Here is a 25,362-nt window from a genome sequence, read left to right on the forward strand (position 1 = left end):
AGTCCAGTCTTAGGCATGGAAGCTGACTGGGTGCCTTTGAACCAATCACCAGGAGACAGTGAGTTCTAGTCCAGTCTTAGGCATGGAAGCTGACTGGGTGCCTTTGGGCCAATCACCAGGAGACGGTGACTTCTAGTCCAGTCTTAGGCATGAAAGTTGACTGGGTACCTTCGGGCCGGTCACTCTCTCTCAGCCCAATTCACCTCACAGAGTTGTTGTGGGAAGGTGTGTTCGGTATGTTTGCTGCCTTGAGATAGTTGCAAAATTAAGACCCCCGATATTCCATTAACCCCATGCAGAATCCCACCCAAACGTCCCATCCACTGAGTCTTTTGGCCCTATTTTGCTTGATGATGGCAGCATTCAACTGCCAGGTGTCTCTTGGTCCACGAAGACCCTCTAAACATCTCCCCCGCCAGCCCTTCAGCTCTGATTTATCCCGCCTTTGGTGCACATACAAGGAAACGGTTAAGCTGGACAACCTAAGCTGGCCGTGCCAGCTCAGCTTTTCCAGGTAATTACTGCCTGCACTCTCTCTCTGATATTAACGCTGGAGTCCCCGTGTCTTCTCAGGCGGGTTGAAAGTTTAAATCAAAACAGGCAGTCCATGGCCTCGTTGAAGTCCCACTTTAAAAAATTGAGTTGTCTTTTTGCTTCTTCTCGTCTCATTCCTACATCGAACGTGGCCGGCGTGTTTTTGTTCAAACTTTGGGTGGAGAAAAGCACAAGACAGAGAGGTGGTGACGGAGGAGAAGACCCCAGAAAAAAAACACACACAAAAACACACACACATACACACCAGTCTTTTCTTCGCAAGGAGGGTCTAAAATGCGAAGGGTTATCTCTGCTTCTGCCGGGCTAAGGGTGCTGCTCTCTGTCTCCTGAAGGTTTCTGGAAGGGTAGAGAACCCTGGTCAGTTTCACAATCTTTTCTCGGGACCTGTCTGGACTGTTGACAGGTGGTTAGCCTGAATATTAATACGCTCTCCATCACCAAAAGCTGTTGCATACCCAAAGGAGGGGAAATATTGTAATCAGCTTTCAGCTTGTCTGGCAAGAGGCGGCCGATTCCACTGGGGTGATACGTTTGTGCCCTTGATTTGATTTTTTATTTTTATTTTTGGTTGGTGCAGACCCTCTCTCCATCCCTCTCCCTCTCCCCCCCCTCTCTTCCTCTCTGTCTCTTTCTCAGCAAAGCACATGCATGAAAGGCCGGGCGTATGTGTGGAAGGCCGGGTGCACACACGGAAGGTACGTGCACGCAGCAAGCATGCGCACACGGAGAACTGGTGGCAATAATATGTGAAACCCATCCCTGAGTCATAAGTGGAAGAATGATCATAAATCACTTTTTTCAGTGCCATTGTAACTGTTGTGACCAAGGCCCAAGTAGTGATTGTCAAGCACAGTTCAGTCCTCAACAAATTTATTTTATTAAAACAGCTGAGAATGAATTAATTCTTAGTCCAAAACAAAATTCTTCATAACCAGTCCGTCGGCCTTATCACCAACCTTTGATGTCTTTGGCAACCGGCCAAAGGCTTTTCTTGGCAAAACCCCCACAAAGTTCAAGAGACTCTGACAAGAAGCACTGGAATCAAGGTTGCCTTTCTACAAAGAATCCAATAGCTCGTTGCTGCTCTTTTAAGCCTTATTGGAGTGGCCAATCATCTTCTGGCCTTACTCCTGAGTTGTCCCTTTTGCTTTAGCTGCTCTTGCCTTCTATCAGCTCTTCTCATACGTGCACTAGGAACAGGCTCCTCCTGTTCCTTTGCCTCTCTGCTGTTAGCCTCTGGAGGCTCCGGAGTCCGCACATCACTTCCCGATGGCCCTGGCCCCATCTCTGCCTCTGACGCAGAGCCCTTGTCCGGACCTTCCCCAGACTCCAGGACTGGCCCATTGTCCTCCCTAGCCTCCTCACTGTCTGACTCCATTGCCAGGTCCGCAGGCTGCTGGCGGACCACAACAGTAACTTCAAACCGTCACTAAATGAATGTTTGTGAGTCGAGGAACATATGTATCGGCATCCGTGTTTTAACACGCTTGGGGTACGTGTTAGAGAGAGACTCGTTTTAATCCACGTATAGAAGCTTCTTTGATTGATGTAACCAACCTCAGTCTCGTAGCATCCTTCAGACAGAGCCAAGTGAAGATGTTCAGGTATTATCCCACCTGACGGAGGACATGTTAGGTCCTGCAGAACTTCACACATACCTTTAAGTCTGCTCTGTGTTTTTTGTTTAAGATTCCCCGAAACACAAAACAAATTGCAATATTTCATGAGGTTGGAACAAAGCCAGACGGATTGGAAGAGGGAGGCTATACCCCAACTTTTATTACCTGTGGTTTGTTGATGCAATGAACTGCTGAGTTTGGTTGATAAAACGATGAAGTTCTGGGCCACACAGTCACTTAGACCAAGATGCTCAGCCAGGTTAAAATGAAGAAAGCTGGTTATGTTTAAAGTCTCTGTAAACCCTTCAGCTTGTCAGCCTTAGTTAGAGTCCTGATTTGCTGTAAGCCAGGGAGGACACTGCCAAACCAACTGCCATTAAATGAAGATGATGTTTTCCGAAAAGCTGGTTGTATTTTCCTTGCTGCAGCCATCCTAAGGGCAGGTGTGGCAAACGGTGGCTTATTTCTGGCTCTGGATTTTTTTAAGATTCTTTTCCAGAATTGCTAGTCTGGAGCTGAGGATCAATGAATTCAATAGGATTCCTTGGCAACGTACATTCAATGCGGGGACCGACTGCGCATGTGTTGAAATATTTCCGGGGAGGGCTTATTTTCAGGGGGGAGGCTTATTTTAGTGCATGCACTCAAAAGCCCAATTGGGCTTCTTATCAGGGGATCTCTTATTTTAGGGGAAACAGGGTAGCTATTTCATTGTTGGTGCGGAAAGTTGGCAGTCAGAACTGATATAATAATCATGAAAAAATAAGAATACCTGAAGCAGTTCAAAACTGGGGGGAAAGCAGAGGAGTTAATTGAAAGGTCAAAATGAGGCTGGTAAGTCACCCACCATTCCTGAGTGTTTATCTTGACATCTTCTTCCAAACTGCTAGGGAAACTTGAATCACGATAGGTGTGGACATGATTGATTGACACAGGAAAGCAGTTCCTTCCAAAAGGCGCATTCCATTGAAAGCAACGTGGCGTGAATGGATGTGTGTCTCAAGTGAGCTGCAGAAAGGGACCAACCTGTGAATGATGTTTTAGGATTAGGGTTGTTCTAGCAATGACAACTTGAGATAGAGAGAAAGAAGTTTAACCAACCTCATATGTTTCAAATTTCACAGGAAGTTAAGCTCTAGAGGTGACATTTGGGCGGCTGCCCCAAGGAAGAGGGGTCAACCCAGGAGTGAAATCCAGCAGGTTCTGACAGGTTCTGGAGAACCGGTAATGGAAATTTTGAATAGTTCGGAGAACTGGCAAATACCACCTCTGGCTGGCCCCAGAGTGGGGTGGGAATGGAGATTTTGCAATATCCTTCCCCCAGGAGTGGGGAGGGAATGGGGCTTTTTTTTTTTTTTTTAATTTGATTTATATGCCGCCCTTCTCCGAAGACTCAGGGCGGCTTACAATGTGCTCAGCAATAGCCTTCATCCTTTTGTATATTTATACAAAGTCAGCTTATTGCCCCCACAAACTGGGTCCTCATTTCACCTACCTTAGAAAGGATGGAAGGCTGAGTCAACCTTGAGCCTTGGCGAGATTCGAACCCTGCAGTAATTGCAGGCAGCTGGTCTTAAGCAGCTTAATAACAGGGTGCCTTAAACCCTTGTACTACCCTTGTACTACCAAGGCTCTTTTGCAGTATCCTTCCCCTGCCACGCCCACCAAGCCACACCACGCCCACCAAACCACGCCCACAGAACCGGTAGTAAAAAAATTTGGATTTCACCACTGGGTCAACCTATTCTCCAAAGCCCCTGAAGTCAGGACAAGAAGCAACGGATGGAAACGAATCAAGGAGAGAAGCAACCTGGAACTATGGAGAAACTTCCTGACAGTGAGAACAATTAACTAGTGGAATGACTTGCCTCCAGAAGTCGTGGGTGCTCCAACATTGGAGGCTTTTAAGAAGAGATTGGACAATCATTTGTCTGAAAAGATATAGGGTTTCCTGACTGAGCAGGGGGTTGGACTAGAAGATCTTCAAGGTCCCTTCCGACTCTGTTATTCTCTTTTGAGATTTTCTATTTGAACAGCGACATGTTTTCAGTGTCAGCACGCAGAATCCAGATTACGTTGCACAAGCCAGTTTGAGTAACTTGTAAATCATGCCCACATGGGATCAGATATATTTTTTTAAAAAGGAGGTGGGGGAATCCCCAAGGTCCTATAACCTTTATTGCTGTAGCCCAAGAGACGCAGGGATCTATTCTCGAAATGGATGGAGACATAATACATATTAATGACATGTAGATAGAATAAAATAAATTCCGCCGGTGCCTTTCATTCAAAGGTTTGTAGGTATTGTATTCTGAATAAGGCATAAGCTTGAGAAAGACGTTAGCCAGCTGGAGAAAATGTGCATGAATTTAAATATTAAGCTGTCCTTCATAATGTCAGGGAAGAATCAGCCCTATAAACCTAGTTTGTTTGAGCATTTCTTTTTCTAGTATTTTCCATCTGGTCAGGCGCTTACTGTCTCCTTGCAATTTGTTAGATTATTTATGGGCAGCGGAGTGCTTCGGATTCTGTTCCAAAAAGATGCCTTGGGAGGGAGGTGGGAGGAAGTTAGCACTTAGCAATAGCACTTAGACTTATATGCCGCTTCACAGTGCTTTACAACCGTCTCTAAGTGGTTTACAGAGTCAGCATCTTGCTCCCAATAATTTGGGTCCTTATTTACCCTGTTTCCCCGAAAATAAGAGATCCCCTGATAATAAGCCCAATCGGGCTTTTGAGCTATGTGCTAAAATAAGCTCCCCCCAAAATAAACCTTCCCCGGAAATATTTAAACACGTGCGCAGCTGGTCCCTGCCATTTCCTCCACGCACCCCAAAATAATAAGACCTCCCCGAAAATAAGGCCAAACGCTTATTTTGGGGTTCAAAAATATAAGACAGGATCTTATTTTCAGGGAAACATGGTACCAACCTCAGATGGACAGAAAGCTGAGTCAACCTTGAGCCAGTCATGATCGAACTCCTGGCAGTTTTCAGAGTTAGCCTGCAATACTGCTTTCTAACTACTGCACAGGAAGGAAGGAAGGAAGGAAGGAAGGAAGGAAGGAAGGAAGGAAGGAAGGAAGGGGAAAAGAGCAAAGCAATACCCATAGCACTTAGACTTATATACCGCTTCACAGTGCCTTACAGCCCCCTCTTAAGCGGTTTACAGAATCAGCCTATTGCCCCCAACAAGCGATGGCGGCTGGTGGTTCAGAGAAGTGGTAGCGATAGTGGCTGGTGGTTCGGAGAACAGGTAGCAATGGCGGTGCGAGACTTCGCCCGCCCACCCGGTCATTGTTACCTTCTGGTTTTAGCCAGGAAGTAACCTGTTTTTTACCCTCTGTGCATGCGCAGAGGGTCTGCGCATGTGACACGCGTGAAGCGAGCACGCACGCGTGGTGCATGCACTTCCGAACCGGTTGGAAAGATAAGTAGATTTCACTCCTGCCCTGGACCCAGCAACGGTCGTAAGTATGAACCACTTTCCAAGCATCTGAATTTTGTTCACATGATCCTGGGGATGCTTCAAAAGCCGTAGCTGTGAAAAACGGTTCTAAGTCACTTTCTTCAGTGCCGTCGTAACTTTGAACGGTCACTAAATGAACGGCCTGGATTTTAATACCCACAAATGGTTATCATTTTGAAGACCTGCTGTAAATCCTTGCTATTTTTTTCTTAAAACAACAACGCCTTCCACTTTATCAAAGAATGGCCATTTTAAACTTTCCTTTGTTGCTTCTCTTGTGAAGCGAGATTTTTTTTTCTCTTCCTAACCAAACCCGATATATTTTTCAGATCTTATTCCTCCCCCCACCCCACTTTTTTTTTAAAAACAGAGAAAAATGAACTTCTAGGAATGCTATTGATGCTGCAGTTAAGCATAGAGACCTTCTGAATTTCTGAGTAACTTCTCAGTCCAACACAATAAACATCAGGAAACTCAACTGGCCTAATATATTCTTAATTTCAAATAGAGAAAGGGGTGGAAAAAAGTGAAATATGAGACTATTTCCACTGGGCACGCTGTAAATCTTACAAAATACACAGGCTTTCTCATTCGGCAGACATCAAAGCAAGGTGGCCCAGGAGATTAGAATATATTTGGAATCTTAGTTTGATGAGCAAAACTTCCATTCGGATATTTATTATGCATGGCTCGGCTTTCCCTTTTTACTGTTGCTTTCTCTCTCTCTCTCTCTTTTTTCCCTTTTGTTCTGTTTATCCACAGCGTCTTTTCTTCCTGCAGGAACAGAGGAGGAAGTATCCGTTTCACAAAAGCCCCAAAAGAGAATGGGATGGGTTTTTTTCATTTTTTCCCCCCTCCCAAAGTCCGGTTGTTAAGCCCACGTGGCAGAAACAAACTTTTCTTTTATTGCATTCGTTCCCCGAGGAGCGGGATTTTTTTTTTCAGGCGGGCCGTGGGAGGATCAGATAGGCAAGGAGAAGTTGGGTTTGAGAAGGGCCGATGGCATCCTTTGGGGCTCCTTGTTCCTCAGATCTTCTGCTAGGGTTTCCTACAAATGTTGAGGTCTTGGAAAGAGAGAGAAGGAAGAAGTGAAAGGGGTGCCGAGTCGCATCATTGCTGGGATTTCATGTCCGTTTGTTTATCTCCTGCCTTTATTATTTTTACAAAGAAACCCAAGTGGCAACACACCATCCTCCTCTTATTTTCCCCACACAACTTGTGGTGGTGGGTTGGACTGAGACAGAATGATTGGCCCAAAGTCACCTAAAGAGGGAGGAAGGGAGGTAGGAAGGAAATTATAATGAGAGTGAGGGAAGGTCTGAGGGAAGCCACCTCAGGCCACCACAGGTGCCCCCGACACGAGTGATGTCAAGCTGGCCACGCCCATCCCTCCTCCCCCGAGGTCAAACACAACCCTGACGCGGCCCTCAATGAAATCGAGTTTGACAACCCTGAAAGTAGAAAATCAGGTGGCAATATTTGCAATACCACAAAGCCCATTTTATGAGAAAAATGAAGAGGCGCACACACCGTCCCTTCTAGTCCTCTTGTTTTGTTTTGTTTTAAATAAAAACTGAAAATGTCCAAGGTGTCGGAGGTTTATACCCCTTCTCCTTTTAGAGGTCAGATAGGATGAAAACGCCAACAGCTGTTCGGCAAACAGCCTGGATGGGTTTTAATTGTCTCCTTTTTTTCTCGAACAGCAGTAATTCTTGCCGAGATTGTCAAGGGCCTTTTTACGCCTGGGACGTAAGGGTACCATATTTTAAGGTCGCATGCTTAACCCTATGGCATGGCTACCATATACGTTGGGACCTTTCCTTTCTAATTCATGACTATCCGAAGAGGGATGCAGGCAGGATGCGAGACGAGAGTGTTCACAAGCTTTAAATAACTTATTGTGTTAAAAAAGGGACAAAAGAGAGTGTATTTTTTTCTCTCTGTCCTACAGTTGATGAGCATTGGTCTTGTATGCTCCTTGGCAAGTTGATTGATTTGCTGGGGTAAAGTGTCTTTGTATCCCACGGTTGATCTTTTGACCTGGAAGATATTTTACTGACCTTAACTTCTTTCTTTCTTTCTTTCTTTCTTTCTTTCTTTCTTTCTTTCTTTCTTTCTTTCTTTCTTTCTTTCTTTCTTTCTTTCTTTCTTCTTTCTTTCTTGCCTGCCTGCCTTCCTGCCTTCCTTCCTCTTTCTTTCTTTCTTTCCTTCCTTCCTTCCATTCCCTCCCTCCCACTTTCCTTCCTCCCTTCCTTCCTTCCTTTTCCTTCCCTCCTTTCTTTCTTTCCTTCCTTCCTTCCTCTTTCCTTCCTTCCTCTTTTCTTCCTTCCTTTCCTTCCTTCCTTCCTTCCTTCCTCTTTTCTTCCTTCCTTTCCTTCCTTCCTTCCTTCCTTCCTTCTTTCCTTTCTTTCTTTCTCTTCTTTCTTTCTTTCCTCCCTCCCTCCCTCCCTTTCTTTCTTTCTTTCTTTCTTTCTTTCTTTCTTTCTTTTTTCTTTCCTTCCTTCCTTCCATTCCCTCCCTCCCACTTTCTTTCTTTCTCTTCTTTCTTTCTTTCTTTCTTTCTTTCTTTCTTTCTTTCTTTCTTTCTTTCTTTCTTTCCTTCCTTCCTTCCTTCCTTCCTTCCTTCCTTCCTTCCTTCCTTCCTTCCTTCCTTCCTTTCTTCTTAAAACCAGATGCACCATCCAACAGAAATGTGGAGGAGAAGAATGGTCACACTATTGTCTAGCTAGCTGGAACAAATAGAACAAACACCCTAATGAAAGGGTTGTGGACACCATCCACAAATTACTGCAGTCGACAATTTCTGTTGTGAAATTGAGAAGCCATTCTACCATCGGTAATATTTTTGTTTTCCGGATCTCCATCATTGGTTGAACTGGATTGCGGTTCCCACTTTGATAGAAGAAGAGCTTTCTAAATGCTTCATATGGAAGAAATAAATATATTTTCTTCTGGAGATATTAATGCAGAAGAATTGATCCTCTTGCTTGGTGGGGGGGGTGGCGGGCTTAGCAAACCCACTTCCAAACTGAGATTGGTATCCACTATCTATTTTCTAATGTTCTATCCCTCACCTGTAGCTTTCAGATGTCTCAATGATGCTGTCATCTCTATAACTAAGTCCATCCTACTGCTGATCTTTCTTCTCTTCTCTTCTCTTTTCTTTCCTCTTTTTAGCATTATAGGTTTCTCCAGAGATCTACGTCTTCATATAATATGTCCAAAGTAGGATAATTTGAGCTTGGTCATTTGTGTCTCCAGTGAGAATTCTGGTTTGATCCTAGACTTGTTGGAATCCATAAAATACTTTTCTATAACTTGATGAATTGTGTTACGGTCCCTATATTTGAAATCCAGATGTTGACACAAAAGGAGGAGGCCAATCTAGCCTATGATAAAATTGGATGGCCATGGAGCTGATGTCATCCCTCCGGGGTGAATCAGACAGGAAACATGATTAGATGAGCTAAGTCTACTTTATGGTAAGGTTACATGAACAGAAACTTGCAGGGTCCGGAGGCTCAAACTTCCCACTGGCACTTTTAACCATCTAATAAATTAGGGTGGGTCCTTCCTCATTTTCTTCTTCTAGCCATTAAGCAACGGAGGGCCCTGCTTCTCTTCTCTGATGGTTTCCTAGGCAGCCTCACTTTTCTTCATCCCCCAAGGCCACCTACGCTTTCCACTAACTTCTAGAAAGCAGTTCTACTCTGCTCCACTAAACCTGGGGCAAAGACTGGAGATGAAGTAGCAATAGCACTTAGATTTTTATATCACTTTACAGTGCTTTACAGCCCTCTCTAAGCGGCTTACAGAGTCAGCCTCTTGCCCCCAACAATTTGGGTCCTCATTTTACCCACCTCGGAAGGATGGAAGGCTGAGTCAGCCTTGAGCCTGGTGAAATTTGAACTGACAAATTGCAGGCAGCCGGCAGCCAGCAAAAGTAGCCTGCAGTACTGCACTCTAACCACTGTGCCACCATGGCTCATATAGATCTATATCTATATCTATATCTAGGTATATGTGTGTGTGTGTGTGTGTGTGAGAGAGAGAGAGAGGGGGGGGGGAGGAGAGAGAGAAAGAGAGGGAGAGAGAGACAGGCTGACAGACAGATATACACATATACACAGACAGAAACACACACACACACCTCTTTGCTTATTTAACAGTATATAAATATAAAAACAGAGTCGAGGTGATTTGTTTTAGAAACGTGGAACATTTTGATGCGTTCGAAGTGTGTCTCTTCCGCACAACATCCTCCTTCAGGCTTAGCAAGGCCGGCTGAGGTAGGGACGTGCCCTCTGCATAATGATATGGAAGCTGCTGCCTTTTGCAGTCGTTCCTCTGTGTGAGTTAAAAGGTATAAATACGGCGTTCGCAGAACGGCAAAGGAAGCTATTATCTCTAGATGAGGCAATAATATATGCTTATCAAAGCAGAACACGGCTCTGAAAGCAGCAAGTTACACTTCGGTAAGGATTCATGCCAGAAGCCTATTAAGTTGATGGCGTTTCCTTCCCATCACCCTTTCCCCAAAGTGGCATTAATCGGGAGAACAACAAAACAACAAAATATTTTATCTTTCTTTATCTCCCTTTTAATGAATTGCAGGTATATTTGCACGCATGGACTTTTTCCGGGGCCTCGCTTCCTCTCTATGTATTTCTGCTTTTAGCAAACTGGAGAGTTAGCAAATGTAGAGGGTTGGGGGGGGGGGAACTGTTCTGCATCCTTGTTTCATTTCTCTTTCCCACTTCTCCTTCCCCGTTAAGTAACGATCATGTAGTCTCATAAATTGGAGAGCCAGTTTAGGGTAGTGGTTAAGACACCAGGCTAAATACTAGGAGACCGTGATTTCTAGTCCTACCTGAGGCATGAAAGCCAGCTGGGGGATTTCAGGCCAATCATCGGGAGACTGTGAGTTCTAGTTCCGTTCTAGTTCTGGGCATGAAAGCCAGATGGGTAACTTTGGGTCAATCACCAGGAGACGGTGAGTTCTAGTCTCGCATTAGACATGAAAACCAGCTGGATAACTTTGGTCAATCACAAGGAGACAGTGAGTTCCCGTCCTTCCTTAGGTATGAAAGCCATCTGGGGCACTTCAGACCAATCACCAGGAGACTGTGAGTTCTAGTTTCGTTCTAGTTCTGGGCATAAAAGCCAGCTGTGTAACTTTGGGTCAATCACCAGGAGACTGTAAGTTCTAGTCCCAATTTAGGCATGAAAATTGGCTGGGTGATCTTGGGCCTCTCAGCCCTAGGAAGCAGGCAACGGCCAACCACTTTCAAAATATTCATGGATTTTCTCAATTGCGTAGGTTTTTCTTTTGGCTGGCTCATTATTCATCCTTAGTGGATAGTCCCACCTTTTGAAAATGGGACTTGGGATTCCCCACTATCAGCATCACTTCTCATTGAGAGAATCAGCATTATGACAAGTTCCATAAATAAACAAGTTGCAGAGCGAGCAGGACTAATGGAAAAGGCTTTAATCACCTTGTCAGGTTACTACCATCTTGCCTTTTTTAAAAAAACCCCTTCTGCCCTTCCTTCTTGGACACCTGAATGAAATGCTTCCATACAGAATTACTATTTCTTTGCGTTAAATCACACCTGTGAACTTGATATGGCATGAGAGATTAGTTAAGTTATTTCCCCCTACAATTGTCAATCCTGAGAATAAATCTAGGAGAAAAACCACCCTTAAAATAAGTATTTCTTATTTCTCGAACAAAACTGAGCCATATATATCCCCCTCGACTGCCGAATGGAAATATTGACCTTCCTATTTTTCATTCCGTTCCTGTCCTTCCTTTTATTTTTGGTGCGCTTCCTAGGTATTTTAGAGGCAGGCTTTGTTGCCGTCGCTGGGATTTCTCCGACTCCAGAAAGGAAGGGAAAAATACTTAATAATAACTCTCACCCCAGCATTCCCCTGAGTCGCTCGTCTTTGTATTGACTGCGTAGGCCAAGCTAGCCGAAGTAGATTATGCTGAGTTTTAAAGTCACCCGCAAAGCTCAGCGCGGCAAGGAAGTTGGAAAATTGCAGGTTGAGGGGAAGACAAAACAAGGGTTGTGAGGGCAGGGACCGAAAGCAACAATTTTGTAAATCTGCAAAGGTCGAAACAAGGCTTTGGTTATACAGGGAGAGGCTAGAAAAATCCCATCCCGTCTCCTTACTGTAAGAAAGCTGCTTTTTTTTTAAAAAAGCAGCAGTGGTTAATGTACTCTATTTAAGAGTCGTGGGAAAGCCGCGGCTTCTGTTTTATTGGGTTGCTATTGAGAAGCCAACGGCGTAGCTTCAAGTAGGTGCTTGGAGATCTCTTAATGGGCTGCCAAGACCAAGACATTGATTCTGTGCTACACTAGCTACCACAGTTCTAGGCTGCATAAACAGAGGGATACAATCAAGATCACGTGAAGTGTTAATACCACTTTATAATGCCTTGGTAAGGCCACACTTGGAATCCTGCATTCAGTTTTGATCGCCACAAGGTAAAAAAGATGTGGAGACTCTAGAAAGAGTGCAGAGAAAAGCAACAATGAGGATTAGGGGACTGGAGGCTAAAACATATGAAGAACGGTTGCAGGAACTGGGTGTGTCTAGTCTGATGAAAAGAAGGACTAGGGGAGACATGATAGCAGTCTTCCAATATCTCAGGGGCTGCCACAAAGAAGAGGGAGTCAAGCTCTTCTCCAAAGCACCTGAAGGCAGGACAAGAAGCAATGGGTGGAAACTCATCCAGGAGAGAAGCCACTAAGGAGAAATTTTCTGACAGTGAGAATCATTAATCAATGAAAGGGCTTGCCTCCAGAAGTTGTGGGTGCTCCATGTCTGGAAGCTTTTAAGAAGAGATTGGATAACCATTTGTCTGAAGTGGTGTAGGGTTTCCTACCTAAGCAGGGGGTTGGACTAGAAGACCTTCAAGTTCCCTTCCAACTCTGCTTATTCTAGTCTAGTGCAGTCTAGTGTAGTCCTATTCTATTCTATTCTATTCTATTCTATTCTATTCTATTCTATTCTATTCTATTCTATTCTATTCTATTCTATTCTATTCCATTCCATTCCATTCCATTCCATTCCATTATATTCCATTCCATTCCATTCCATTCCATTCCATTCACTAGCTCCTTCCCATCCCTTAAAACAACAGGACCTGGGACGATCATATACCGAAATTTGAATTACTCAATGAGTTCTGTGTTGCATATGGTCTTCAGCCATTCGTCGTCTCCGCAAATCCGTTGAGCGCTCTTTGAAGCACTGAAGTCTGACATGTTAGTTATACCTGTGCTGGGCTAACAGTGGGGAAGCCAAGGCAGGCAGAAAGGATCACGTGTTGCAACAGCTGGCTTCCATAAAGAACAGCGGTCTCCCTTCCCTTTTCCTCCTCCCTCGCTTCTCTCCTTCTTCCTTTCGTTTCTCTCCACAAGCAGGCAGCCATTTTTCAACAGCACCCCGAGGGGAAAGGGAAGAAAACTTTTTGAAAAACCAAAAAACTTCCACTGCAGTTGTTAAATGAAATTGTTGATGTCGAGCATGGTGCAATAATTTTTTTTTTAAAAAAAAAGTAGGGTTACCGTTTTGTGTTGTGGGTCCAAAGGACAGGCGCGAATCTTAAAACCAGAATTTCCATTCCCAAAAGGTTTCCACAATTTTGGCCACTACTGTAAACACAACCCAAAAGAACTGTTTTCAATTGGATAATTTGCAGGAGTTGGAAGAGGGAAGACATTGCGGCTTAGGAACTAAAGTTTCCTCCATCTCTGGCTATTTATTTTGGTCCTCAACCCTTGAAGTGAGAAGGGCTTAGCGAGAGCTCAGAACTGATCCTTGTTAATCTCTGCTGGAAAGTACATTAGATCTCCCGATGAAAACCTTATTTGTTGACAAAATTAAGTGCTTGCTAAAGCTGAACAGAGCGCCCTTTCGCCTGTTTGGTTCCAGGAATGAACGGGAGAGAATCCAATGGCCAACGTGGCCTAAATCACTGCAGTTCTTTGAGGGAAGGTCTTACTTCCCTGGCCAGCTGAACCAACGGTCTAGACCAGAGGTCTTCAAATTTGGCAGCTTTAAGACTTGTGGACTTCAACTCCCAGAATTCTCCAGCCAGAATTCTGGGAGTTGAAGTCCACAAGTCTATAGCTATGCTGGCTGGAGAATTCTGGGAGTTGAAGTCCACAAGTCTTAAAGCTGCCAAGTTTGAAGACCTCTGGCCTAGAATCTCTTTGTGGCACAGAGTTATCGATGTTGTGGCTTGTTATCTTTCTCGCTGGGCCCATTCAGGATGTGTTTTCAGCAGGGAAGGGGAGTGGAGGAAGATAGCCTTCAACATATCCTAAACATTAGAACCCCCCCCCCCAAATTCTCCGTTGAGCGACCCATGAGATAAGGCAGACCTACGTGACTTGTTTGTTGGTCCAAGCGACCTCAGGTCTTAGACATGCCTTGAGAAGGAAAAGAAGGGAGATCCTGGACCGAAGTTGAAGGCGTCACTCAACATCGGGTGAAACAGAGTTTCTCTGAACAATCATCTGTCATTAAAGGTCATTAAGGGAATGAAAAACCCCAGAGTTGACCTTACTTTGATAAGAAGGCCCCTTGTTCAAAAGAACATCTTCCGAATATATATATATATATATATATTAGAGAGAGATGGAGTGTACCACTCAAGCTTTTGATTGATCAGATCTTCTTTACAAAATTAAAACAAAACAAAACAAAAAAAAACCCAACAGTGTTGATTTGAGGAAATGGCTTTCCAAGTTGATAATATCTTTGGCCGCATTTCTTGAACCCTTGACCTCACGCTGTCAGGGTATTTCTTATCACCTTCTAACCTTTGGCTAAGCCAGGTTTGAAAATGAGAATTGAGCACTTGGAAGCTCTGTTATTTTATATTCACGGAGGCTGACCTCATCACCCTGAAGTCATGGTTTACTTAATCATGTAAGGCACGTTGGCAGTATAAGCAACATCTCATTGTGAAAGGAAATGTATACATTTTTATACATTTGCACTTTCTGTGCAATAGTACAGTTGAGTGGAATAGTTCATGTTATAAACCCCATGATGGAAGAGGTTTATTCTCTCATTGCATCTTAATGATCCTTCCTCCCTCCCTCCCTCCCTCCCTCCCTCCCTCTGTTTTATTTCCTCCCTCCCTCCCTCCTTTTTCACTTTCCTTCCTTCCCTCTTTTCCTTCCTTCTATTTTTTCCTTCTCCTTCTCCTTCCTGCCTTCCTGCTGTCCTGCCTTTTGCTTTATTTTCTCCCTCCCTCCCTCCCTTTTTCACTATTTCCTTCCTTTCCTCTTTTCCTTCCTTCCTTCCTTTTGCTTTATTTCCTCCCTCCTTCCCTCTTTTTTCACTTTCCTTCCTTCCCTCTTTTCCTTCCTTCCTTTTGCTTTATTTCCTCCCTCCCTTTTTCACTATTTCCTTCCTTTCCTCTTTTCCTTCCTTCCTTCCTTTTGCTTTATTTCCTCCCTCCTTCCCTCCTTTTTCCCTTTTTTCCTTCCCTCTTTTTCTTCCTTCCTCCCCCTCCTCCTTCTCCTCCTCCTTCCTCCTTTCCTGCCTTTTGCTTTATTTTCTTCTTCCCTCCCTCCCTCCCTTTTTCGCTATTTCCTTCCTTTCCTCTTTTCATTCCTTCCTCTTCCTCCTCATTCTTCTCTTTCTCCTTCTCCTCCTCCTCCTCCTCCTCCCTGCCTTCCTGCTTTCCTGCCTTTTGCTTTATTTTCTTCCTCCTTTCTTCCCTCCCTCCCTTTCTTCCCTCACTAATAAGTAGCCAATGAGAAAGAACAGCGTGAGACTGAAAATGTATCTCTAGAAAACTGCTTTACAAATATTTCAACCTGGTGGGTTGGTGGGTTTTTTTTTTAAAAAACCAAATAATCTGACAAAAATGAAATCTGGATTCCCAATACTAACTTGATGATGCCTTAAAATTTTCACCTTAAGATTTCATGTACTTTGATTAAATACCAAACCGAGGTGGTCTCGTTTTTGACCCATCGTTTACTGTATTGATTTCCAGGCCATAGAACTGTAATAAAAAGGGGCATTGATTTACTGTCCCTATTTGTTTATGGTCTGTTTAATTAATTTTATGCTTTGTTTCTTTCTTTATTTGTTTTATAACGTTTATGGCGTTTTCTCTTTGCTGCCAACCACCCCTCCCCAATCCCTCCTCTCCTCCCCCCGCAAGACGAGTCTCCTGCTCCATGAATTACGAAAAGAAGAACAGATGCAGGAACAAAGGAATGAAAAAACCAGCAGCCTTCTCCCCCTCCTGGTTGAACGACAAACTCTGCGTCAGGAATGGCTGGTGAGGTGAGAAAGTGGTATTGAAGGAGAGCACAGTGGGTCCATTATACACTTTGTTTTAAATGTAATGGGAGAAAAAGTAGAATCTTTTCCTTCCTTCCTCCCTCTCTCCCTTATCTCAAATTTCCTTCCTTCCTTCCTCCCTCCCTTTCTTCCTCATCCCAATCTCTTCCTTCCTCCCTCCCTTATCTCAATCTTCCTTCCTTCCTTCCTTCCTTCCTTCCTTCCTTCCTTCCTTCCTTCCTTCCTCCTTCCCTCCCTCCCTCATCTCAATCTTCCTTCCTTCCTTTCTTCCTTCCTCCTTCCCTCCCTCCCTTATCTCAATCTTCCTTCCTTCCTTCCTTCCTTCCTTCCTTCCTTCCTTCCTTCCTTCCTTCTTTTTTTTTTGTGATCTTTTGACAAGCCAAGTCAATGGGGAAGCCAGATTCACTTAACAGCCGAGTTACTAACTTATCAACTGCAGTGCTTCACTTAACAACGGTGGCAAGAAAGTTCATAAAATGGGGCAAAACTCACTTAACCAATGCCTCACTTAACAACAGAAATGTTGGGCTCAGTTGTGGTCGTAAGTCCAGGACTACCTATCCTTGGGAGGGAATGTTCAGACATTTAAGAGTTTTGCCCATGTAGGAATTCAGACACACAGTTAAATATTTATACAGCGTGAGTGTGTGTGGCTTGGGGGAAAAAAAATAACAACAAGGGAACCTACCAAAGGTTAACACAGTGAATAGATCAGTTTAGTAGAGCAAATATGCAATAAATATGGATTTTTTTTTTTGAATGGAGGGAAACGGCAAACTCTCTTTGAACGCTTCTAGTTTCAATGGGTTTTTTTTTTTTCCCTGTTGTTGTTGTTTTTCCCTAAAGCTATCAATTTATTCCCAAGCTGGAGCCAAGTGGCATAATTGAGCCTCTAGGACAAAAATGTTAAGTATTTTGCAGGCATCGGGGTGGAGAAGAGAGGGACGAGAAGGTTGAAGAAGGGAGGGAGAAAACAACAACAGACAAAGCACAGGGCCTCATTATACCTAAACACCTGAAAGAAAATTTCAAGAGCTGGGTGCCTTGAAAGCATTCAAAAGACGGCGCCTCCAGAGCATTCTATAACTGCAATTAATTCCTCCTTCCCTTGACTCTGTTTGAGGTTTATGTCCCTGACTGACCTATCCTAAAGAGCCACTATCTGTAGGATCCACCGAGTAAATAGTCTGTTGTGATTTATAACAAAATAACGTGGTTGGAAGGGACCTTGGAGGTGGTCTAGTCCAACCTGCTGCTCCAGCAGAAGACCTTATACCATTTCAGACAAATGACTGTCCAGTCTTTTCTTAAAACCTTCTAAAGATGGAGCATCTGGAGGCAAGTCTTTCCGCTGATTAATTGTTCTGACTGTCAGGAAATTTCTCCTTAGTTCTAGGTTGCTTCTCTCCTTCATCCATTGGTTCTTGTTCTGCTTTAAGGTGCTTTGAGGAATAGGTTGACCCCCGTCTTCTTTGTGGCAGCCCTTCAAATATTGGAACATTGCTATCAGGCCACCCTTAGTGTCTTTCTTTTCACTAGATTAGACATATCCGATTTCCCTGCACCTCTGCTTCATCAAAAGTTTGGAGAAATGGTTAGGCTCCGGTGCTAATATAAACACATACACACACACACAAAGTGGTGAAAGTTATAAAACACCCAGTGCCTCTCTGGAGGAGCACTGTTGAGTTTTAGAGATCAGCCTATTGTGTACTTTGGAATTACCCAAGAAAAATGTGCTTCGACAGGAAATAATTAGCACTTGTCAAAGGCCAGGCGGTGGGTTATAGTATTTTACTTTTAGTAAGCTATCAAGGGATCGGTTAGATGAGATAATAGATTTTTGTTTTATTCTTCCTCCCTTCCCTTCCCTCCCCGCTCTGGAAGTTAAATACTGGTGAATTTAATGACCTTATCCTGCACATTAGAGAAGGCATATGATGGGGAAAGGTAAAGAAAATAGATGAGTGAAGACATAGGGAGAAGAAAGAAAGAAAGAAAGAAAGAAAGAAAGAAAGAAAGAAAGAGGGAAGGGAGTAAGGGGAAGGGAGGGAGGGAGGGAGGGAAGGAAAGGGAAGAGAGGAAGGAAGGAAGGAAGGAAGGAAGGAAGGAAGGAAGGAAGGAAGGAAGGAAGGAAGGAAGGAAGTTATAGTTATCAAGAGGAATTCAGAATAATCTTGTAATTTTGCCAGATACCCTAACTGTGGGTTTTTTGTTCGGATTGGGTTATGAATATCTGGAATTTCAGATCCAAGTCAATTAAGTGCGGCCAGGACCTTGGAGAGCACCGAATACGAGTGGTGCTTTTTTGGTTTTAATTGCCCCGCCTCTGTTGCTAAAGCCTCCAATAATGAAAGAGACTGCTTGTCCAGGTAATAACTCTGTGTGGGAAATTTCACGAGGAAGGTTGGGAGTGAAGCCTAATCAAAGTCCCTGGGAGTATTTAAGAGATGACCGGAATCTTTGGTCTAAGGCAGTGATGGCTAACCTTTTCGCTGTCGAGTGCCAAAAGGGGGGAGAGCACAGGGGGGTCGTGCGTATGCGTGCCCACACCCATAATTCAATGCCTCCCCCATGTGCTTTTCTCTGCACTCTTTCCAGAGTCTCCACATGTTTTTGGCGTTTTTTTTATATTGTGGTGATCGAAAGGGGATTAATATGGAGAGTAGGTTCCTAAAAGCTGTGGTTTATTTATTCTACCAAATAGCAGCCTGATGGGCAGATTGTTATAGCTGTTAAAAGAGTTTCTTGAGCTCTTCAAACTGACCTCCTCTTGACCTCTGTCTGCCAGGAGTCATCCTGCTCCTCCAAAAAAGGCACAGGCAGCTTCTCGCATCTCCTAACTCTTGGAGAATCCAACAACTGAAGGCCATCGACTGTGAATTTCAAATCAGCCGTGCAAAAGCAAAACACAGCCAGGAGAAAACGAGCTCAGTTGTTGGCTTTAAGGTCACGGTCCGATAATGAAAATTATTACCAAATTGTATGGAAGTTTAACTGCAAGGAGCAAGCTTGGGAGGCGGGGTCTAGACTATTGGGTTTGATAAATGAAGTGTGAAGTGGTCCATCTGGCTCAAGACAACTGTCTCCCCTCTTTGACTGAAGGGAAGCCTTTAAAAAGAACCATGGTACGTATGGAATCAACGACCCATAAGCGGAGCTGGAATAGATTAAGATTGAATGGCATCCGTAGAAGACATGTTCACATGGGGCTAGAGACAGAAAGGTGCAGTAGATGTTGGATTAAAAGAAAACAAAACACAAAATGTGTGCGCTCCCTCAATGAGACTCACTCCTGGATTTGTTAGAGCTTCTTGTCGATTTTTTTTAAAACCACAATTAAAACCTTTTATGTGTATTTATTTATTTAAATACTTGATAAGGCCAGCCTCTTCAGCAGAGGGAGGGAGGGAGGGAGGGAGAGAGAGAAAGAGAGAGAGAAAGATGAAGGAAGGAAGGAAGGAAGACGAAGGAAGGAAGATAGGAAGGAAGGAAGATAGTAAGAAAGGAAGGAAGATAGGAAGGAAGGAAGATAGTAAGAAGGAAGATAGAAAAAGAAAGAAAAGAAAGAAGGAAAGAAAGAAAGAAGGAAGAAGAAGGAAGGTAGAAAGGAAAGAAGAAAAATAGAAAAAAGAAGGAAGAAGGAAGGAAGGGAGAGAAAGAAAGAAGGAAGGGAGAAAGAAAAAAGAGAAAGAAAGGAAAGGAAGGAAGGAAGGAAGGAAGGAAGGAAGGAAGGAAGGAAGGAAGGAAGGAAAGAAAGAAATATGAAGGAAGGAAGATAGAAAGGAAGGAAGATAGAAAAAGAAAGAAGAAGGAAGGATGAAAGAAGGAAGGAAGGCAGATAGAAAAAGAAAGAAAAGAAAGAAGGAAGGAAGGAAGAGAAAGAAAGGAAGGAAGAGAAAGAAAGAAAGAAAGAAAAAGGAAGGAAGATAGAAAGGAAGGAAGATAGAAAGAGAAAGAAAGAAAGAGAGAAGGAAAGGAAAGGAAAGGAAAGGAAAGGAAGGAAGGAAGGAAGGAAGGAAGGAAGGAAGGAAGGAAGGAATACTTGGCCACTGAGTTGGTCAGATAAATGTGCTTACATGCAACGTTGGCAGAAATCCTGATCATGGTTGTTTAGCGTGTTGTTAACAGAAAGGGAGAAGAGATTTAAATTAATAGTCATGTTTTTCTATAGCTATGGCAAATGATGCATATATCATTTCTGTTAGTGATTTAAGATGACGTTTCCAGGGCATTAATTCAAGAGTGTCACCGGCATCTGTTTTACTTAGCACTGAATCAAAGTGGTGCTAACTTCAAGGTTCTGGGTTAAACAAACTCAACCAGCTTCAACCCAGATGCTAAAAGGGGCTGCGATTCATAGGCTGTGTGTGTGTGTGTGTGCGCGCAGAAGCTCGTTTCCACTGAAAGAAAAGGAATCAAATTGGTTTTGCCTAATGAGGGACACGGGCTGTGACAAATCACTCCCGGCCAGAAGGTGAATGAATTAATGCCTGCACCCACAGATGGTCTCTAGTATCTCAGAACCACGATACGTAAATCGCCATGGTTACTAAAGGCTGGCCCTTGACACTACAGTAGGGGTGTCCAACCCTTGGTCACTTTTAAAGACCTGTGGACTTCAACTCCCAGAATTCCCCGGCCGGCATCAACTCTGCAGTGTGAAAAGACTCTTAGGCTCTGCATCGACTCAACCAGTCTGAACCAAGCTTAGAAAACAACACAGCTCCTTACTTATAAAATGCAAAATGGAGATTTGCTTCTGAGGTGTCCTCTTGAGGCACATTGAGTAGCTGGAGAGTCCTCAACTCGAGGTTTTTTTGTTTTTTTTTAATTTGATTTATATGCCGCCCTTCTCCGAAGACTCAGGGCGGCTTACAATGTGCTCAGCAATAGCTTTCATCCTTTTGTATATTTATACAAAGTCAGCTTATTGCCCCCACAAACTGGGTCCTCATTTCACCTACCTTAGAAAGGATGGAAGGCTGAGTCAACCTTGAGCCTTGGCGAGATTCGAACCCTGCAGTAATTGCAGGCAGCTGGTCTTAATAACCAGCTTAATAACAGGGTGCCTTAAACCCCTGTACTACCAAGGCTCTTTTTAAGAGTTGACTTATCAAGGCACGGTATGGCTGCCTCGCGGATCCTAACTCTCAAATCCACTTGGAATAAGGACAGTATAGAGCAGTGATGGCTAACCTTTTGGCTGTCGCATGCCAAAAGTGGGGGGGGGAGCGCGGGGGGGGGGTCACGCACATGCGTGCCCACACCCATAATTAAATGCCACCTGCCCCCCCACACATGTGCCCGCGACCCCCACACAACCCCCAGTTTTGGCACGTGATGGCACGGTGGGCCTGATAGGCCCGTTGTTTGCCCTCCCCAGGCTCCAGAGACTTTCTAGGAGCCTGGAGAGGGTGAAAACGGCCTTCCCCACCCTCCCCAGAGGCTCTCCGGGTGGGCCTGGAAGGCCTGAAAATCAGTTGGCCGGTATGCGCCATAGGTTCGCCATCACGGGTGTAGAGTGTAGAATTGAACAGAACAGGACAGAACAGAACTGAACAGAACAAAACAGAACAGAATAGTTGGAAGGGACCTTGGAGGTCTTCTAGTCCAACCCCCTGCTTAGGCAGGAAACTCTATACCATTTCAGACAAATGGTTGTCCAATCTCTTCTTAAAAACTTCCAGTGTTGGAGCATTCACAACTTCTGGTGGCAAGCTGTTCCACTGATGAATTGTTCTAACTGTCAGGAAATTTCTCCTTAGTTCTAAGTTGCTTCTCTCCTTGATTAGTTTCCACCCATTGCTTCTTGTTTGAGAAGCAATTGTTTAAGAATGCTTGTTGTTTATGAAGAAATTGGGTGGAAACTAATCAAGGAGAGAAGCAACCTGGAACTAAGGAGAAATTTCCTGACAGTCAGAACAATTAATTGCTTGTTTAAGAAGCAATTAAATGGACAAGGACCTGTTGCTGAAGAGAATCCTATATGATTGCTTGATTGGTGTGTCCCTTTTGACCTCTTGGTGACTTTAAAGCAGGGTTGTCCAATCTTATCAACTTTTAAGACTTGTGGACTACAACTTCCAGAATTCCCCAGGCTGGCTGGAGAATTCTGGGAGTTGAAGTCCACGGGTCTTCAAGTTGCCAAGGTTGGACATTCCTGTTCTATAGTGTTCCGGGCTCATTAACCTAATTAATTAAATAACAATGGAGGGAGGAGGGAGGAAAGGTCAGCTAAGGTGAGGAACTTGGTGGATCTGATATGAAGAAAGCAAGATGTTTTTTTTCCCTTAGCTAGGGTGATATGCGAACCAGCTCATGACTAAGAGCAACTTGAGTGGGAAGAAGTCTGGGTATGAGGTGGCTAGATGTTTCTCTCATTTCATACTATCAAAAATAGACTCTGATAATAAAATGTGTTTGGTCCTTGCCAGCTTTGAGTAACTGGTTGTAGATGCTTATTTCCATAGCATAACAAGAGACAGTTTGGTCTAAGCAGTTAAGGCACCAGGCTAGAAACTAGGAAATGAAAATGGCTGGGTGACCTTGGACCAATCACCAGGAGACAGTGAGTTCTAGTCTCGCCTTAGGCACAAAAGCCAAGAGGGGGACTTCGAGCCAATCACCAGGAGACAGAGAATTCTAGTCCTGCCTTAGGCATGAAAGGTAGTTGGGTATCTTTGGGCTAATCTCTAGGAGACTGTGAGTTCTAGTCCTGCCTTAGGCATGAAAATGACTGGGTGAGCTTGGACCAATCACTAGGAGACAGTGAATTCTAGTCCCGCCTTAGGCATGAAAGCCGGCTGGGGGACTTTGAGCCAATCACCAGGAGACAGTGAGTTCTAGTCCCGCCTTAGGCATGAAAGCCGGCTGGGTGACTTTGGGCCAATCACCAGGAGACAGTGAGTTCTAGTCCCGCCTTAGGCATGAAAGCCGGCTGGGTGACTTTGGGCCAATCACCAGGAGACAGTGAGTTCTAGTCCCGCCTTAGGCATGAAAGCCGGCTGGGTGACTTTGGGCCAATCACCAGGAGACAGTGAGTTCTAGTCCCGCCTTAGGCATGAAAGCCGGCTGGGTGACTTTGGGCCAATCACCAGGAGACAGTGAGTTCTAGTCCCGCCTTAGGCATGAAAGCCAGCTGGGTGACTTTGGGCCAATCACCAGGAGATGGTGAGTTCTAGTCCTACTTTAGGCACAAAAACTGACTGGGTGACTTGGAGCCAGTCCCTCTCTCTCAGCCCAACCAACCTCACAAGGCTGTTGTTGGGGGCAAAACAGGAAGAGGAAGGATATGTGTTGGATATTTTTTTATTATTCATTTAATGGATTTGTGTGCCGTCACCCATCTCATCCGGAGGCCACTCTGGGAATTTTACAAACCTTACATTCGCCACCTCGAGTTATTTGTAAAATAGAACTCAGTGCAAATAAATAAGGCATGGTCAAAATTAGACAAACGTCACTGAAATTATAAGTGTGTTGGACCTAGATTTTCATGCTGAGCCTTTGGAAATAAATCAGCACAGATTCTTAACCGTGGCCTGCTCCCTCTTTGCTTTCCAACAAGTATCTCAAATTTGTTCTGTAACCTGTTTTTGTTTGTTTTTTTGTTTTGTTATGGCATTAGATGAAACCTAGTTGGAACTGGGTAGTCTTTCGGGGAACGTTTCCTTCTCCTACATTTGGGACGCACCAAGCTCAGGGGAATTAAAATTATTGGGCTTCCCAAAGAGGCCGGAGGGCGGAAGCTTAATAAATCACAGCCTCTGACAAATTTATAACCTGCGAGATGGAGTGTTTGCTTCATCACATGACAGACGAAGCACACACAGTCACATTAGTATCAGTTGTCATCAGGCCTTTTAGAAACAACTTTGTCTGCCAAAGGCAACCGGGCATTTCGAAAAGAAGCTGTAAACTTTTTTTTTTTTAATTCCCAAAGTGTGACTTGATTCCTGCCTGTCGGGTTTCTGAGAACTGGCTGGGCATCGTCCCTGTTAAGGACATAAGGAAGGACTGCTTGTTGAATGATGGACGCAGGCTGAGTTTATTTTTAATTCGTTTCTCAGGGTTTCTGGCTGCCCTGATCTCAATCAAGGAGATTTTTTTCTTTTGACTCTGGGTAAAACAGTTGAGATCTTTATCGAGTTTCTTAGAGGGAATGGAAAGGACTGGTTGAAAAGGGGGTCCTTCTAATATTTAGATTTAAATGACGGGTAGGAATGTGTGTGGGTTAATTTGTTTAGTTGGGGATAGTAAGACCAGTTTCAGAAGTTGTCTCTGATTAATCAGAGTCAATTATTAACAACAGTTCGTTTAGTGACCATTCAAAGTTCCAACAGGATTGAAAAAAGTGACTTGGGACCAGGGGTGAAATCTAGCAGGTTCTGACAGGTTCTGGAGAACCGGTAGCGGAAATTTTGAGTAGTTCGGAGAACCAGCAAATACCACCTCTGGCTGGCCCCAGAGTGGGGTAGGAATGGAGGTTTTGCAATATCCTTCCCCCAGGAGTGAGGAGGGAATGGGGATTTTGCAGTATGCTTCCACAGCCACGCCCACCAAGCCACACCACGCCCACCAAGCTACGCCCACAGAACCGGTAGTAAAAAAAAAATTGGATTTCACCACTGCTTGGGACCATTTTTCACACTTACGACCGTTGCGGCATCCTCGTGATCACGTGACCAAATTTCAGATGCTTGGCAACTGACTCGTATTTATGATGGTTGCAGTGTCCCCAGGTCATGCAATCCCCTTTTGCGACCTCCTGACCAGGAAAGTCAACACGGAAGCCAGATTCACTTAACAATCTTGTTGCTAATGTCGCAACTGCAGTGATTCCCTTAACCATTGTGGTCATAAAACAGGACAAAAAACGGGACATAAAAAGGTCATAAAACGGGAGAAAAAACAGGACATAAAAAGGTCATAAAATGGGACAAAGCTCACCACAACTGTCTCACTTGGCCACAAAAATTTTGAGGATTTAAATGTATAAGTAGGAGGAGATATTACTTATCTCCTTCTACTTGTGACTATAACCTTGTTGCTTGTATCTTCTATTCTATTCTATTCTATTCTATTCTATTCTATTCTATTCTATTCTATTCTATTCTATTCTATTCTATTCTATTCTATTCTATTCTATTCTATTCTAAAGAATGAATATTCCTAATTATCAGATATTCTTTAGCTGGCCGATATTTTTGCTTCTTTTTTTTTATTTTATTTTTCAGGGAGGGTGGAGTTTTCTACTTTAAATGCAAGCTTAGGGTACAAATTGCTTTTTTCCTCAGGTTCTGAAGGAAGGAGAAGGCCGGTTAACGTTCCCACAAAGCTTATTACTTCTATAAGCGGGCCGCTCGATGGC

General features: G+C 44.0%; 1 protein-coding gene across 1 annotated transcript in view; it reads left to right on the forward strand.

The window, feature by feature from the left end:
• FTO (FTO alpha-ketoglutarate dependent dioxygenase) overlaps window positions 1-25,362 on the forward strand; it is a 176,681-nt gene that overhangs the window by 66,529 nt on the left and 84,790 nt on the right. Inside the window, exon 8 of the mRNA XM_070952940.1 lies at window positions 15,847-15,971. Within this exon, the coding sequence (XP_070809041.1) occupies window positions 15,847-15,971 (125 nt within the window). The remainder of the gene's footprint in view (window positions 1-15,846; window positions 15,972-25,362) is intronic.

Source organism: Pituophis catenifer, unplaced genomic scaffold, assembly GCF_029215685.1.
Source record: "Pituophis catenifer annectens isolate HBS135680 unplaced genomic scaffold, rPitCat1.0.hap2 SCAF_13, whole genome shotgun sequence".
Taxonomy (NCBI): Eukaryota; Metazoa; Chordata; class Lepidosauria; order Squamata; family Colubridae; genus Pituophis; species Pituophis catenifer.